We start from the raw sequence: 15,365 nt of genomic DNA, 5'->3' as shown, positions 1-15,365 counted from the left end.
GAAGAACTTCCTGACAGTAAGAGCTGTTCGACAGTGGAATTTGCTGCCAAGGAGTGTGGTGGAGTCTCCTTCTTTGGAGGTCTTTAAGCAGAGGCTTGACAACCATATGTCAGGAGTGCTCTGATGGTGTTTCCTGCTTGGCAGGGGGTTGGACTCGATGGCCCTTGTGGTCTCTTCCAACTCTATGATTCTATGACTCTATGAAAGATTATGACGGTTATAAGAAGCCACGTGGAGAAGAAAGGTTTATCGTACTTCCAACATCTTGTTTTCAGATCATGATCTATGGTTTCAGCGAAGGGTAAACTTCTTTGGGTGGTAACCCAGATGCTTGTGTGCCTTGTCTATTCAGAAAGTGTGGGTGATAATCAGATTCCTCATCTGTGGAAGCAAAAGAACTGGGACGTAAGCAGACAACATCCTTACCCTAACCGAACCAAGGTGACAGTACTGAAAATGAGTGAAAAAGGAACCCTTCTGTCAGGCGGCAAAATTCAAAAACGATATTATATAAAAAAGAGGCTGGATGGCTATCTGTCAGGTTGTTTTGTTGCTGCATGCCTGTGAAGTGTTTAATGAAGGGAAGAGGCACTTCACAGAGCGGTTTGCCATTAAACAGTTCTCCTGGGATGCCTACTACCTAAGCTGCTCACTCACCCACCTGACGTTGTTTTCACACTGGAGTTAGCATGATGACAACCTTACATTTTTATGTATATAGGCAGATAAATAAATATGCTATCTAAACAAAAGTTTTACATTGGCATAGTTTGCATCTGTCGCGCCAAGTATCAGGTGAAGCCATGACAATGTCACGGTTCAAACCGCCAGCTTGCTTCAAAATGGCAGCCAGCATCCCAACGTTGACAAAACTTGCCACTCCCACCTCAGGAATGCTTGTGCCAAATTTGACAACGATCTCTTAAGAAGTGTTGAAACGCATAGAGAACAAATAGACAAACTGTTCCCCCAAAATATAGAGTAGATAATAATTTATTATTATTATTATTATTATTATTATTATTATTATTATTATTATTACCACCATTATGCAAATTAATACACACCACCCTTTTAACCACCACCCTTTCCCTAATTGGATGACCAACAGAGACATTCAACAGTCAGAAAAATACAATGGTTTATTGAGTTTGGAGACTCCAGTTTGTTCATGACACTATGGAGACTTTGTTCCTCTCCTTTGCAAAACGCTAATGTGGGTAAAATATATGTTCAACCAGAAACAGGAGATGATATCCAACCAAGTCACACTCAGAAAAGCCCTAGACAAATCAGTGGACTTATATAACTGAATTGATTTTAATGGGACTATGCCGGCCAGCATTGGATCCCATCCACAGCTTTACAAGATATTGACAGAATGTGGGCTTCTATTAATGCAGAGCACTTAATCAAAATCACAAACTAGCTGGGTTCATCTTATCAAGGACTAGAGGTAGTGTTCTTTTAAAAAGATGAATGGCAAAACCTTCCCAATCTTTGGAAGAGAGGAATAAAGGGAGAAAGAAGGGGAGAGGGGGACGCCCCATATGAAGAAATTTTTCACATGGCAGTTAGCAAACAGTACAGCTGGTTCCCATCACCATATGTCACATTGCCTTGTTCCCATTTCTAGTGCCAATTTCACATGACTGAAAGTTCACCTCTGTTTTAAAACCACATGATGCATCTGTGTCAGCAATCATGGGTTCTGTGATTCCAGTTTGCTCTTTGGCTAAGAGCCTAGGAGGAGGACAGCTAGCATCTCCATTTGATATGGCACCCAGGCTACAATGTTCCGTCCTTCTTTATGAGAGACGGTGCTGGTTTGCAGCAAGCGTTTGAATTGCATTTCCTTGAAAGGCTCCTGAGATCAGCCCAAAGCTTTTGCAATGCACTCAATTCTTTACAGACCTCTGGGCAAGCTGCTGATGAAACAAGCAATTGGGGAACACAGTGCAACTCTCATTCGGATGCTGTCTGATCATACTCAAGTGTCTCATTGTATTTTACTAGATCAGACTGGGGGATCAATCAGGCACGTGTCTGCTGGATTTTGGAGTCACTCAGACTGCCCCACCCCCAGTTTTGGATGGCACAAATGTTTGAGGAAAAGCAAACAAATCAGAATGAAAACCCAGCTGCCTGAAAGGTGCACTCATTTTCATTGAAGGATGTGTGGATTCATGAAGACACATTTGCCATCCCAGATATGGAGCTGATAAAGTTCCATTAAGTCCTCCTTTGCTGTCTCCGTGTCCTGTTAAAACAATGATGACAAGTCAACATCCCTTAATAAAAACTGGTCAGGTGATGGGAGCAAACCTTCTGCCTAAGACCCTAGTGCAGAAAGCAACTAAAATCTAAGTGAGGTTTTGCCTTTATTCATGGTTACATACCCAGCTCCTTAAGCCCAGAAGAACTAATTACTCCTATGGGGAAATGGCCCCCTGATACAGGACCTAAGTGAGGAGCAAAGAATCCTTTGAGTTAATTTGGCCTTTGATTTTCTTAGTGTTGGGTGTCTGATAGGGAATTTGTGCAGTTAGAAAACCTGCTTTTTAAGAAAAACACCAGGCAGCCATCTTACTCTGTCTAATGGTATGGCCCATAGGTGTGGACAGCCCCTTGATTCATTTGTTTCAGTGAAGGAAGGAGCGCAAATGATTAGACAAACAAATAAGGATAGGGGCGAGGTAAGTAGGCAAAATGCTAACAAAATAACCACAACAAGAGTTGTCAAGAAGTCAAAACAGAAGATTTTTTCCTGCGAAGTTTTTAATGTGTGACACTTTAATGTATTTTTAATCTTTGTTGGAAGCTGCCCAGAGAGATGGGTGGGGTACAAATATTATTATTATTATTATTATTATCATCATCATCATCATCATGTCAAGCAGGTTTGGAGGGCAGAGGGCAGGGTGGCTCTTCTTCCTCCTTGCTTGCAAGCTGCAAAAGCAGCCCCTCACTCTCACAGATTTCTTTCCACAAAAGATGGAAAGTGGAGCTTGGACAGAGACGGAGCAATGAGACAAGAGATAGATGCGGAAAAAGGCATCTATCTGTGGAGGAGGGAGAAGGAATCCTTTTTTCTCCCTTACTGCAATTGCTGGAGCCAATCACCCCCCGAGACAGATCCAGTCAGAAGCTGCACCTCAATTCCAGCCCTTTTATTCTGCCTGCATCTCTGTCTCTCTGCGTTCCTTGATATCCACTTTCTTGAAACTTTAGCGGGTGCCTGAGCACCCTCAGCACACCCCTTGAGAAGACCTGTAGTAAGGTCTCCATTGTTGCTAATCCAAAGCCTGAGTGTACTTAGCAATGTCATTTGGAAAGCCCATATACAGTAGACATTTTACCAGTTGGTAGAGCATGAGACTCTTAATCTCAGGGTCAAGCCCCACAGTGAGCAAAAGATTCTTGCATAGCAAGGCGTTGGAGTACATGACCCACGTGGTCCCTTCCAACTCTACAATTCTATGATTTCAGAGGATTTTTTAAAAAGTATTATACCTGAAGGCAACTGTTTCATGGGCAGCGGTCCTTCTGGTTTACGTTCTTTTTTTCTAATAGCGATCTAATAAAAGAAATAGGAGACAATTTATTTCAACTAAGTAGATTTATATTTGATATAAGTATCAAAATATGAAAAGCTGAAAAGAATGGTGCACATAAAAAAGCACACAAGTATGAATACATTTTACAAAATTAGAATAGGAAGTATTAAACTAAAAACAGGGAGCCCAGGTTCCATAGTTTAACTATGAAAGAAGTACATTAACTATGAAGAAGTACATTCTTTTGTCTGTCCTAAATCTCCCAATATTCAGCTTCATTGAATACCCACATGTTCCAGCATTATGAAAGAGGGAGAAAATCTTTTATCTATCCACTTTATCCATGCAGTGCATGAATTCCTTGATCAGCAGGGAATTAGTGGCCATTGTAACAAAGAGTCATGTTTTAGGAAAATTTGCCATTACCGAAAGCCAACAGGTAGCCACTCACTTAAAGAACTTGGCCTGTGTTAAATAGCTCCTAGCTTTTGCGATTTCATCAACAAGTTTCTTTAAATCATCTCCTTCAAACAAGGGGAAAGCTGGATCCTGAAAAAAGAAAAAAGAAAAAAGAAAAAAGAATTCAGGTCTTTGGATGGATGGAAATTTATCGGTAAAGAAAATAAAAAGTTTTTACAACATGATGTAGAAATGTAGAGAACTGTAGAACAGAAAAATCAGGAAGTGAGAAACCAAACTAGACAGATCTGACTAGCTCTAATCTCATTTCACTTTTCATAGGTACAACTACGAACCAGAAAATTTGAGAATTGATATGTCTGTCTATCTGCAGATATGCCCTGTGCTTGCCTTGCCCTCTTAATTTGGTTCATCTATGTGTACAGGAAGCATACAAACAGGTAGTGCCCCAGGTGCAGGCTGCTTAAATGGGCAAAGGGTGGATCCAAGCGAAGCCTAGCCCACTCTGTTGGCTCCGCCCCCTGACTCCGCCCCCTGACACAGCCTGCATCCCCATTTGCCAAAGCAGGGTTCAGGATAGGATCCGATTCCTGATAGGCGGAATAAATAAAAAGCTTAAGTGGAATAGAGATAGAGAAATGACTGCTCCTGAAGAGGTATGGGAATGTTTATGATCTTTATTTATCTTGTTTTTTCTATTGCAACCAGGGAAAACTGTTTTAAGGGGGCATATGGCATCGTAGAGAATTCATAAAATATATAATATAGGAGAAGGTAATGCTGAATTTGTCAGGAGGAAAGGAGAGACTTTGCTCATGTATGGTGATGGAAAAATCAGAAAGCAAAATGTTTTTGAAGTCTGATGATAAAGTTGATTAAGGACACTTTTCCAGTTAAACCTTAAACCCAAACCATTGTAAAATTTACTGGATGCAGTAAAAATGGTTATTAGCCTGTGTCAGGGAACTGCCATCGGAACTAGAGGAGGAGGCGAGGCTCCACAGCGATGCTGGAGAGGGGCCAAGCAGGGAGAGAGGCAGGTCTCCGGCTGGGGAAGAAAATCAGCGTAACTCCAGGGATAGAGGGGGGCCGATGGGGGAAGCAGAGAGGAGGCTCCAGGACTCTTCGCAGGAGACCAGCGAGGAGAGCACAGGTCCTCCGCTGCCCACACCCACCCTGCGCAGAAGACTTCCGCGCAGGGAAAGTAGGCGGCGACTTGGCGTCAAAGAACTTCTTTGCTGGAAGAGGTTCAAGAAACGCCCACTGACGGATTCTGCTAGCGACTGAACAGCCACGGAGTGGATGGCTGTCCAGACAGAAACAGTTTAACCAGACAACCTAGCCCAGAGCAGCAGTAACTTACGCACAAGCAACCCCTAAGGCCATCACAGCCTGGATAAACACAAGGCAGTTTTATATGTAATTACAAATGCAAGAAACGTATTTGCTATATTATGGAAGGGTATTTTTAAAACCACTAGTAAAACAGAGTTGATTAAGAAAATATGGGATCAGTCTGAAATGGCTAAGTTTACAGCACTTGAACACATCAATAAAATAGGGATTGGCATTAGAGAGACGAGAACCTGTGATTAAAAATATTTTTAAAAGGAGTTGACTATAAATGACTTGGAGTGACTTGGAGTCATTTACAGAAGTCTATAAAGGTTAGGTTTTTTAAGTGACTCCACTGGAATGGATTACTTGTGGCAGAGGCAAACCACACATACAGGCGTCTCCCCACTTAAGTGTTAGCAAATCGCACACAACTGTGTACACGTGCGGTGCCAGGAAATAAATCATTCAGACTCAGAAATGGAGGGGGAAAGCTGGTGAGTCTTCGTCGCTCACAAGGAGACCCTCCCTGGAGCCTGAAGAGGACATCAGTGAGGGTGGAGGAAGCCCCAAAGAAACCGATCAGATTCCCATGTCAATTTGTTTGTGGTTGGCAAAGCCAGAAGGGAAGCCTCTCCTTCCACAAATGACTCGCCATGTGAAACTACTCAAAAAAGCAGAATGAGCTATGACCCGAAAGGCACTCTCCGGAGATTTTCGTTTTGGAATAACAGGGAGGGAAAAACCTGTTATTTGTTGATTGATGGGGGTACATATCAAGATTCCCATGGTTGCCTTAGCTGCTCAAAGGACCAGACCGACTTTCATGGTACTACACAGGATCCCATGTGCCGGGATCCAGTGAAAAATAAGGTACAGCATGAGATGCTACATCAACTCAACATACATCTTCGTCCTTAAAGCCTTCCGATAGTAGCCGGTGTGCTGCCATCTGTCCGTCCACATCCCCGTAGCACCGATGGTAGCGCCCACCCGTCTGGAAGGCCAGTTTCTTAAGAAAGTCATTAGCTGCTCTGTGGAAGACAAGGATGGGGGTGGGGAGAGTTCTTTGTACTATCTTTCAAATAGGTTTGGGTGTTATCATCACATCTCTTCTAAGAATGTCATTTCAATGTGGGTGACATCACTGCTATGTTGCATCAGCCCTGCAGTCCTGCATCAGTCCAGAGAAATAATTCACATTTGCTTGTAACTTCTGGTTTCAGATCAAACCAAGTCCCTGGGACTGTTAAGAGTGAGGTTCGTTCTTGGTTTTTGTTTATTAAAACAAGTTGTTAAACATTTAAATGAATGCACTTTATTAAAATAATATTGGACAGCTCTGATTTTCTATTCACCCATCTCTCACTGTTAGCGAGCATTTTGAGCATGTTCAGACTGCCTGAGTTTTTCCCCATAAAGGTATGCCTCTCTCTTTTTGCTAGTTCTGTGAACCTTGAATTGTCCCAAAGCCTGCTGATCCCTCCCTCTTGTGCATGGATAATGCAGTTTGAGGAAATTTTCGAAACCAGTGCAGCTCCAGTCCTAACCTTACGGATCATGAAGTTTTAAGTGGAAGACCTCGTGGAAATGGAGAACACTCTGTTCAATTGCCAGTTTCATCCATGTTTTCCCTCATGTCAACCAAAAAAAAAAGATTAGAAAGCCAACTTTTCCCCCAGCAAAGCAAAACATACCTGTCTGAGCAATTAAACGAAATAGTGTGGATTATAATTGCTCGTTTCTTCAAAAGCATTTCAATTTCTTTCAGGACCAAACTGCAGCTGGTGTCTGGTTTTCCATCAGTCAGAACGTACAAAGCCTCAACGTCCGGAAGGCTGAAAGCTCTCTGAAAGAGCAGAATGGCATAACCTATATAATAATCAGGCTATGCAGAAGCACACTATGGTGAAATATAGTTCACCCCACAGGCAATCATGGGGAATAATTGGCTCTTTCTAGCTGTCTATGCTCCGCAGCTTTGTTTGAACAATGCTAAACCTGACTCTTCGAGTGGCTTAGTCCCTGCCCTTCCTCCAAGCTCAACAAGTCACAAACAAAATGGTGGACCCTCATTTGGAATTTTCTAGGAGGCAGAAACTTCCAGCAGAACAGAGATGGAGCCACAGTAATAGCTGCATGCCAGCTAGAGGTCTTCAGTAGGGAGACACCCGCTCTCTGCCACAGGGACCCTGGTGCACACAGAACGCTCTGCCCTGCTTAACAAACCCGTAAAGCCTTGAGAATGGATGTATTCCCATGAGCGTGAAATGTTGACAGCCACTGCACAGCGTCATGGCATGTTTCGTTTGTGGCCTCCACAAGGCACTCCTGCCAAACGTCAACATCTTCGGCAAAGCTGATGAGACTGAACCTGATGAGAAAGAGGTGTGTCTGTCAAAACATTAAGCCAGCTAAGGCTGCCATATCAACTACAGAGCTGAGAAAAGCCCAGCTTTCAACATTCAACCGGCATGCAAAATCTGTTGGGCAAAAGAAAACTTTTAGCTCCACCCACAAGCTTTTTGCCATGAAATGTGCCTCTTTGTATTATCTAAGCTGGTTGCCTAATGCCCAGGCAGGCGTTCCTAAGGCTGTAGTTAATTTTCTGCTAGAAACAAAACCACTGGGTTTGGTCTGGACATAAAGACGGAGGTTATCATTAAACATGGCTGATGACACCCAGCTCTCTCTCTCTCTCTCTCTCTCTCTCTCTCTCTCTCTCTCTCTCTCTCCTTTTCATCCAACACAGGAGAAGCACCAGGGGCCTAGTCTACTTCTTCATCCAGTTTGTCGCAGGATCTTCCTCTGCCCTTTGTGTGGTGGCTATTGTGTGGTGCTGCACCTTGCTATGGTTAAATGTTGGTTGCTGTATTCAAGGCCCGGTAGGAATTTGCCCAAGGGACATATTGGCTCTGTCCTTTGCTTTCACCTACCTCATAGCAATTGTTACAACTTTGGTGGCTAAGGCATTGGGTAAATCTTTGGTGGAGGGGAGGTTGTAGCCTGCAGGTGTATCTCACTAAAGGCATCCAGGAGAAGCTGCTTCTGTCCAGAAGCCCAGGTGGGGGCTAGGGCCATAGCACTCCTCAAGATGGCAACCCTGCAAGGGGTACCTATTTGATGTGTGTCATTAGGTCCTCTTTGCCTTGGGTTGACCCCAAACAGTAAACCTCAGTAGGCTGCCTAATGCTCAAATGGTTTTCCAATGCCTTGCCAAACCTTTTCATATGTAATCAATAAAGTCATGGCCTGATTTGACCTAAGCTACTTGTCCTATGTAATCACTGGCGTTGGTCCTGCAGGGTGGGGGGTCTGATTTACGCAATGATGCTTACCTCACTAAGGCTTGCACAAGAGTGTTAAAAGGATATTGCGCAAGATGCCTGCACTGATTAAAAACCGAAAAGAAAAAAAGGATTATTTATGCCATTAAATTATAATCTCCTATGGGAATCTCCCACACGTTCTGGGTGGAGAATTGGAGAGAACAATCCCTCCTAACTGAGTTACTGAAATTGAAACATGCCATCATGCAGTAGCTGGTGGAAACAGGCATGGTTGTATCAAAACAAAATAAAAAAAATTCCTCCCAGTAGCACTTTAGAGACCAACTAAGTTTGTTATTGGTATGAGCTTTCTTCAGATACATCTTAGAAGGACCAAAACACAAGCCAGTCACTACATGTAATTAAATCAATATTTTATCCTTTCTGAGAAGAAACACTTGAGGAAAGCTATATGAGAGCATTTGAATATCCATAAGGGGGCTACTTTGGTGGGAAATCAAGTTGATACCCCAAAGCAGGGTCCTCTCAATGACACATTTTTTCTAATCTTAAATTCAGTTCTCCACATTTCCGCAGCAATTTGCGGATTCTTAAAAAAAACTAAAAATCAAAAAAATCCTCATGAAAATTCTTCAGCATTTTAGTGCAAATTTCACATTTTATACATTTTTTGTATATAGTCTTGATTTATGCACATATTTTTGAAAGCAATTTCTCCTCCTATAATGCATGCTATTTTCACAAATATATTCATTTTTGTGCAGGTTTCCCCCTAATATATGTATTTTTGGTAAACAATGGATGGAGAACTGCATTGCAAAATTTGGATACGTGTGAATTTATAAGCATGGCTGTGTTTCAGTTTCCAAATTGTTTCGGAAAGTGCAAATTCGATAAGTTCGCCATTCTATCTGAACTGACTTGCGTTTCTCCCTCATCTTAAGGTCACCTCTGCACCTTCCTTACTTCACATTATTCTTCCTCAGCTGTTCCCAGATAAGAGAGGTGAGCTCTTTTGTGACCTCCTGCAAAGAACGGTCCATGGAACCAGACGTATCAATCAGGATGCAAACATTCGCTTCCAAAACGACACCAAACAATCGACGACTACCTATTTTTTTTAAAAAGAAATAAAATGAGCAGGTAGGCTGCACATTCAGATGGGGGGCGCGTTATTGCATTTGTTTTCGTGGTTATAATGCCACTGCTTCTGTCCCGATTTGCAAGGTTCCTTTCACTCCGCAACACCCGCAGTTTTTGTAACACAGTCAGGGGAATTGAAGGCCATTATGGACTGAGCTGACATGCATTTTACAAAACACAAAACTCGACTTAGTGTGTTTGCGCACAGATTATGTGGGGCTGGGTGGAACTGAACAGCCGCAGGACAGTGAATCCCATCCCTAGTCACCACCACATCTAGCTTGTCTCTCAGCTTAGTAATTAAACTCAAGTGGCCTTGCACTGGTTACCATCTTTAGGTCTTCATTTCTCACCACAGTTTTTTTTTAAAAAAATGACAGCGATAATATTAATTAATAATAAACTGTTGGAAAATACGCCCCCGGGAAGGGTGCCAGCTTCCCAAGACACCGGGGCTTCTCTCCGGTGGTCACTCTCTGGCTGGAATCCTCCCTCAGTCCAGAGAGACCGGTGATAAGCGACCCCTCCCTTCTGAGAGGAGCACACTTGCCTTCTTCTGGCATTCCATCACAGAAGAAAGAGACGGTCTGTAGTCTACTCACTACTTTATTAAGACTGTACAAGCATGACTGCTCTCCTGAGCAGCAGAACACAAGAGTCTCCGACTCAACTCAAGCTTCGACTCAGAAGCGAAAGTAACACTCCGGTTACAATGAGAACTGGCAGAGACTTCCTGTCTCACACTCAGAGACATCACATGATGTCAACAATGTAGCTGCTGTTCGCAGCTGGTGGGAACTGAAATCCCAACATAAACTTCATGTGAGCTATGGGCTATTCAAACGTTGGAAGCCAACTTGCAAATAATGATCACCTCTCCTTTGTAATTTCTGTCTCAAAACTATTGCAATGGCAGAATGTTAGCTGTTCTCATGCAATGTCTTCAGAAAGGGGCAATGTTGGTCTTGCCTTTTGGTCAAACTCTGCTTCCTATGAACACCCCTGGAATGTTAAGTGTGCTTTTTCCATGAATCCTTTGGCTGGCCACTTCATACTGGAAGAGTCAGCTCTAGGGGTCTGGCTGCAAGAGCAGCTGCTGCTGCTGCCACCACACACAAAACAAAGCCTTATCTCTGTTAGGTTTAGAGCAGAGATGTGTCCTTTAGGACTAGTGGGTCAAGGAGATCAACAGTCGGAGAAGCCACAGTCAATGACAGGCAGAGGCAACTAATTCTAGTTTTGTTCCCATCCTCCTCCCTGCTGAATTCTACAACAGACAACCCTGAGATTACAGAGAAGAAAACTGAGGGCGGATCTACACTCGTCGTTTATAACATTAAAAATGTGCTATTAAAATGTGACACCAGAGGGCGCTACAGAGCAGCGAGCCCCCGGCAAAGGGAAACTGCCATTAAACATTATAGAACATTATATTTTATAACGTTTAGAAGATCAATGTAGATCCAGCCTGAGAGGCAGTGCTGCCTCCTGGAGTGACTCAAGGTTGGCTGGGGAGGTAATATATACCCATCCAATTTTGTCAAAATATCTATTATCTTCTTTATACATGAAGAATTACTGGGGCGACTGTAGAAGGCAATTTGTGGGTGAGACGGAGATAAAGTTTAGTACACTGAGTAGAGCTCTGGCTTTGAGCAGGACAACACTGAGTTCAAAATCTTGCTTAATCACAAACACCTTGGATTACCTTGGACCACTTAATTCTCTCTCAGCCTCAATCCATTATCTAGTGAAAGGAAAATTCCCTCCCAAGGCTGCGTGAATTAGCTTTGTATCCTAGGGCAATAAACAGATATTATCAACACTGCGACTTCTCATTCTTAGAGGTGGTACACACCTGACAGAAGCCACTGGACTCTTCGAACATAGCACCGCAACACTCTCTCCATCTGTTCAATGTACACTTCCAGGTCCTTGGGCTGAATCTGTAGATGTTTGACAATACCCTAAAAACACAGTTTGCATTTTGTCACTACAGATGTGCAGCTGTACAGTGGTATCTCCGTTTATGAACTTAATTCATTCCGGAGGTCCGTTCTTAACCTGAAATTGTTCTTAACCTGAAGCACCACTTTAGCTAATGGGGCCTCCTCCTGCTGCTGCGCTGCCAGTGCGTGACTTCCGCTCGCATCCCGGGGCAAAGTTCACTACCTACTTCCGGGTTAGCGGAGATCATTACCCAAAGGGGTCATAAAGAGGACAGTACGTAACCTGAGGTTCCACTGTAATGTTAAATTAAGGTCATGTCAGATATTTATAGGTTAGACAGGGTAGAAGTTCCTAGACTTGGGTGATCACGTTAAATAATTACCTGGGTGCATTTGGGGAAAGGGTGCAGGCAAACTTGAGGGAGGGTGGCTGGTGGTGGGAGTTGAGGGTCATAGGCCTGACCATGTTCTTAATTAACAGACTGGGTGAAAAATCTATTTTCAATTGTTCACTGTGCCATCTTGAAAATAATTCATTTGAGAGCCAAGCTATACACAGGAATATTAATTAATAACTCTTCTTTTAAATGCATAGGGATAAAGAACACTTTTGTTTGGTCCCATGGCCAAGAGAAATAGGTCCCAAATCTTGCGTATTGGCTCCTTCTACATCCCATACCCTCCAACATTTCTCCAATGAAAATAGGGACGTCTTAAGGAAAAGCGGGACATTATGGGATCAAATCAGAAACTGGGACAGCTTCTCTAAATCAGGGATGTCCCTGGAAAATTTTGGACATTTTGCAGGGTCTGACATCCAAGTTCTTACTCCCATTTCCTTTCAGTAGCTTTGCCAGGGTCACAATGGGGTCTCCTGTTTCTTGAAAAATCCAGCCACATCTTTGGAGCCAGAAAGAAGGCGGCTCAAGTATTTCATGAAAACGTCGTTTTTATATACAACAGCAGCTTATTCTATGATTTCAAAAAGGCCAGCGTAAATTTGACTGGAACACAGGAAACCACATTGGAAGATGTTGTCGTCAAAGCAGAAGTCTAGGTAACTGGCAGAAATAAGACATTTTTTGTACTACAATGGGAGGAAAAGCCATAGGACTTACGTGAATCTCTACGCTTGGGAAGATGTCACAGTATTTTGCTGAGACTTGCTTGTGCAAAGATGCCACCATTTCCTTCTGATGCACACACTCAGGTCCAAAAACAAGGCTGGGCAAGTCTAACTTCAATCTCTTTATACTGAATCTGTTTAGCCACTTTTTGAGAGAAAGGAGGACAAAATAATAGCTATGCTCAACCATCTTATTTATTCAGAAAGTTATTACCCCCTTCCCCCCTCCACAAGGCAGATGCAGCTTACAGATATAAATTGAAACATACAAACAACCATAACGCCAACCAATAAAACACAAATGTATCAAACTAAAGATGATATGTTTGGGATGTATAACAGTCAAAGACATACTGCTGCCCTAGGCTTCTTTGGGGAGAAGGGCAGGATATAAAATGAGTGAATGAATAAAATGAAGAACACTCAATGCTTCTACAGCAATTCATATCAAAGTGGTAAAATCAATAAGGAATCTAGTGGCGTTTTAAGGCCCGACAGAGCTATCTCTTTGGAAATTATGAATCATACCGCTTTACTGGAGCATATCTCTTCTTCAAATGGCAAAACAGGAACATGAATCTGCTTCTTCACATTTTTCGTCTTTGAATATTTTTTATAAACTGCACCTAGGAAAAAAAGAAGCTGCAGTATTCCACTCTGGGCAAAAATATGCTTCATGCCTAAAAAATATGGCATGCCATATGCTGGTGGAGGCATATATAACTTGCATTATCTACTTCCTACCTAATATAAGAGCTCTACCATATCACACCAAGGATCCATCCAGTGTCCCACTTCCCCAAATGGCCAGCTGGATGCTTCTTGAAAGCGCTTAAGCCTGAAGGCAACAACCTTCCCCCATGTCCCATGTCTGGAACAGAAATCAATGCAACTAACACAATTGGCGTTTGCTGTTGCTTTCAGTCCGCAAACAATATGTCATTGATTGCATATGAAATGAATGGGGTGGAATAACGTAATGACTTGTGTAATTTACAAAATTAATTGCATAAATGGCTTAATTTCGCCATATCAGACAGCAAGAGAAATAATCTAGGTTTTGGCGGAAGACAAACTGCAGGGGAATGGAAACAGTGCTGCATGTGACAAATACACGATGGAATGGAAGATGATGTCTTCCACCATCCCAATTTGGCTCTACTAGAGGATTTGCTAGAGGTGAGTCAAGCATTCTTAGGTGAAAAGCTGCAGACTCAAAACTGGATGTTGAAATCCCTGATAAGCTCCACCCCTAGTTTCACGGGAGTAGAACAAGGAGAGCCCATCTTGATGGGACTGGCAGCTGCCTCTCCTTCAAGTCATCTGAGAATCACCACCACCACCACCAAAATTCCCTTTTAGTTATCTTGTAACGTTATTTCAGATTACTTTTAGGGGTGACAACAGTCACCAGGAAGAGCTGTTTGCCACCTCTCCCCCCTCCCACAGTTTTGTCCACCTCCCTCCCTGGATAACAGCTGAAATTCTCCCCTCTGCTGCCATTCCACCACTTGCAAATAGGGCTCAGCCAAAGAATTTCCAGTGATAAATCATTTGAATTAAAGTCATAGCACTTTAAGTGGCATCAAAAAGCAACGTACATGTAGACTGTAAACAGGATCTCGTGTGGTGGTGAAGATATAACCCAACAAATGCTTCTAAAACACTAACCCAGCGGTTCTCAACCTGTGGATCTCCAAATGTTGTTGGACTACAACTCCCATCATCCCTAGCTAGCAAGGTCAGAGCTCAGGGGTGATGGGAGTTGTAGTCCAACAACATCTGGGAACCCACAGGTTGAGAACCGCTGCAACTAACCCCTCTTCTCACTCCTCCGACACCTGAAATGCCTCCTCTAACACACTCGGTCACTATTGGAACAAGTCAGAGAAAAGGAGAAAATCTGCAGTGAAACTCCTCATTATCAAAGTTTTAAAACTCTGCTGGTTTAGTAAGAAAAGGACTGCACACCCTGGGGACACCCACCTACTTTTTTCCCTTTGTCAGCATAAAATAACAAGAGAGAAACCTCTGGACGCTTCTTTGACTTGAAGTTGTGTTTCTTTTTTCTGCTTGTCAGATAAATTTCCTTTGAAGGTACTGCAACACAAGGGCAAATAATAATAATTATTATTCTATTTAACCTAAGAATGCAATGCTTATCAGAATATTAATTTATCATCATCATCATCTCTGGCAGGGTTTAAATCATGGGGCTGTGAAGAGGGGGTCCCCCAAGCTACAGTGTTAGCAAACTATGGAGAAGGTCATGATTTGGCACTGAAGCCCAGCTCCCAAAGTTCAGACACTGCCTTGATTTGGCTGCTTTAAGCAGTGCTTTTTTCCTGGGGGGACGCAGGAGTATGCATACCCCTAAATATTTTGTGAATCTAAGTTTGGCCTCATTGAGGGGCAGTATTTCAATATGAGTAGGAAAATGAGAGTACCCCTAAACATTTTTTTAAGAAAAAAAAGCACTGACTTTAAATATAAAGATTCCCTTTTTAAAAACAAAGATGAAAAGGGGAAATAGGTAAGGCTCAGA

General features: G+C 42.7%; 1 protein-coding gene across 5 annotated transcripts in view; it reads right to left on the bottom strand.

Annotated features, from left to right (window-relative positions):
• Positions 1–1,123: 1,123 nt before the first annotated feature.
• VWA3A (von Willebrand factor A domain containing 3A) overlaps positions 1,124–15,365 on the bottom strand; it is a 46,528-nt gene continuing 32,286 nt past the window's right edge. For all 5 annotated transcript variants that reach the window (XM_083584915.1, XM_083584916.1, XM_083584914.1 and 2 more), the window contains 11 exons: positions 14,807–14,920; positions 13,349–13,446; positions 12,813–12,965; positions 11,604–11,712; positions 9,569–9,713; positions 7,542–7,686; positions 7,010–7,161; positions 6,220–6,346; positions 4,009–4,106; positions 3,514–3,577; positions 1,124–2,260 (listed from right to left, as the gene is read on the bottom strand). In XM_083584915.1, the coding sequence (XP_083441041.1) occupies positions 3,529–3,577; positions 4,009–4,106; positions 6,220–6,346; positions 7,010–7,161; positions 7,542–7,686; positions 9,569–9,713; positions 11,604–11,712; positions 12,813–12,965; positions 13,349–13,446; positions 14,807–14,920 (1,190 nt within the window). In that variant the 3' untranslated portion in view covers positions 1,124–2,260; positions 3,514–3,528. The remainder of the gene's footprint in view (positions 2,261–3,513; positions 3,578–4,008; positions 4,107–6,219; positions 6,347–7,009; positions 7,162–7,541; positions 7,687–9,568; positions 9,714–11,603; positions 11,713–12,812; positions 12,966–13,348; positions 13,447–14,806; positions 14,921–15,365) is intronic.

Source organism: Podarcis filfolensis, assembly GCF_964270895.1.
Source record: "Podarcis filfolensis genome assembly, chromosome: 14".
NCBI lineage: Eukaryota > Metazoa > Chordata > Lepidosauria > Squamata > Lacertidae > Podarcis > Podarcis filfolensis.
Note: the sequence above shows the minus strand (reverse complement) of the source record. Positions and strands in the feature narration are given on the sequence as shown.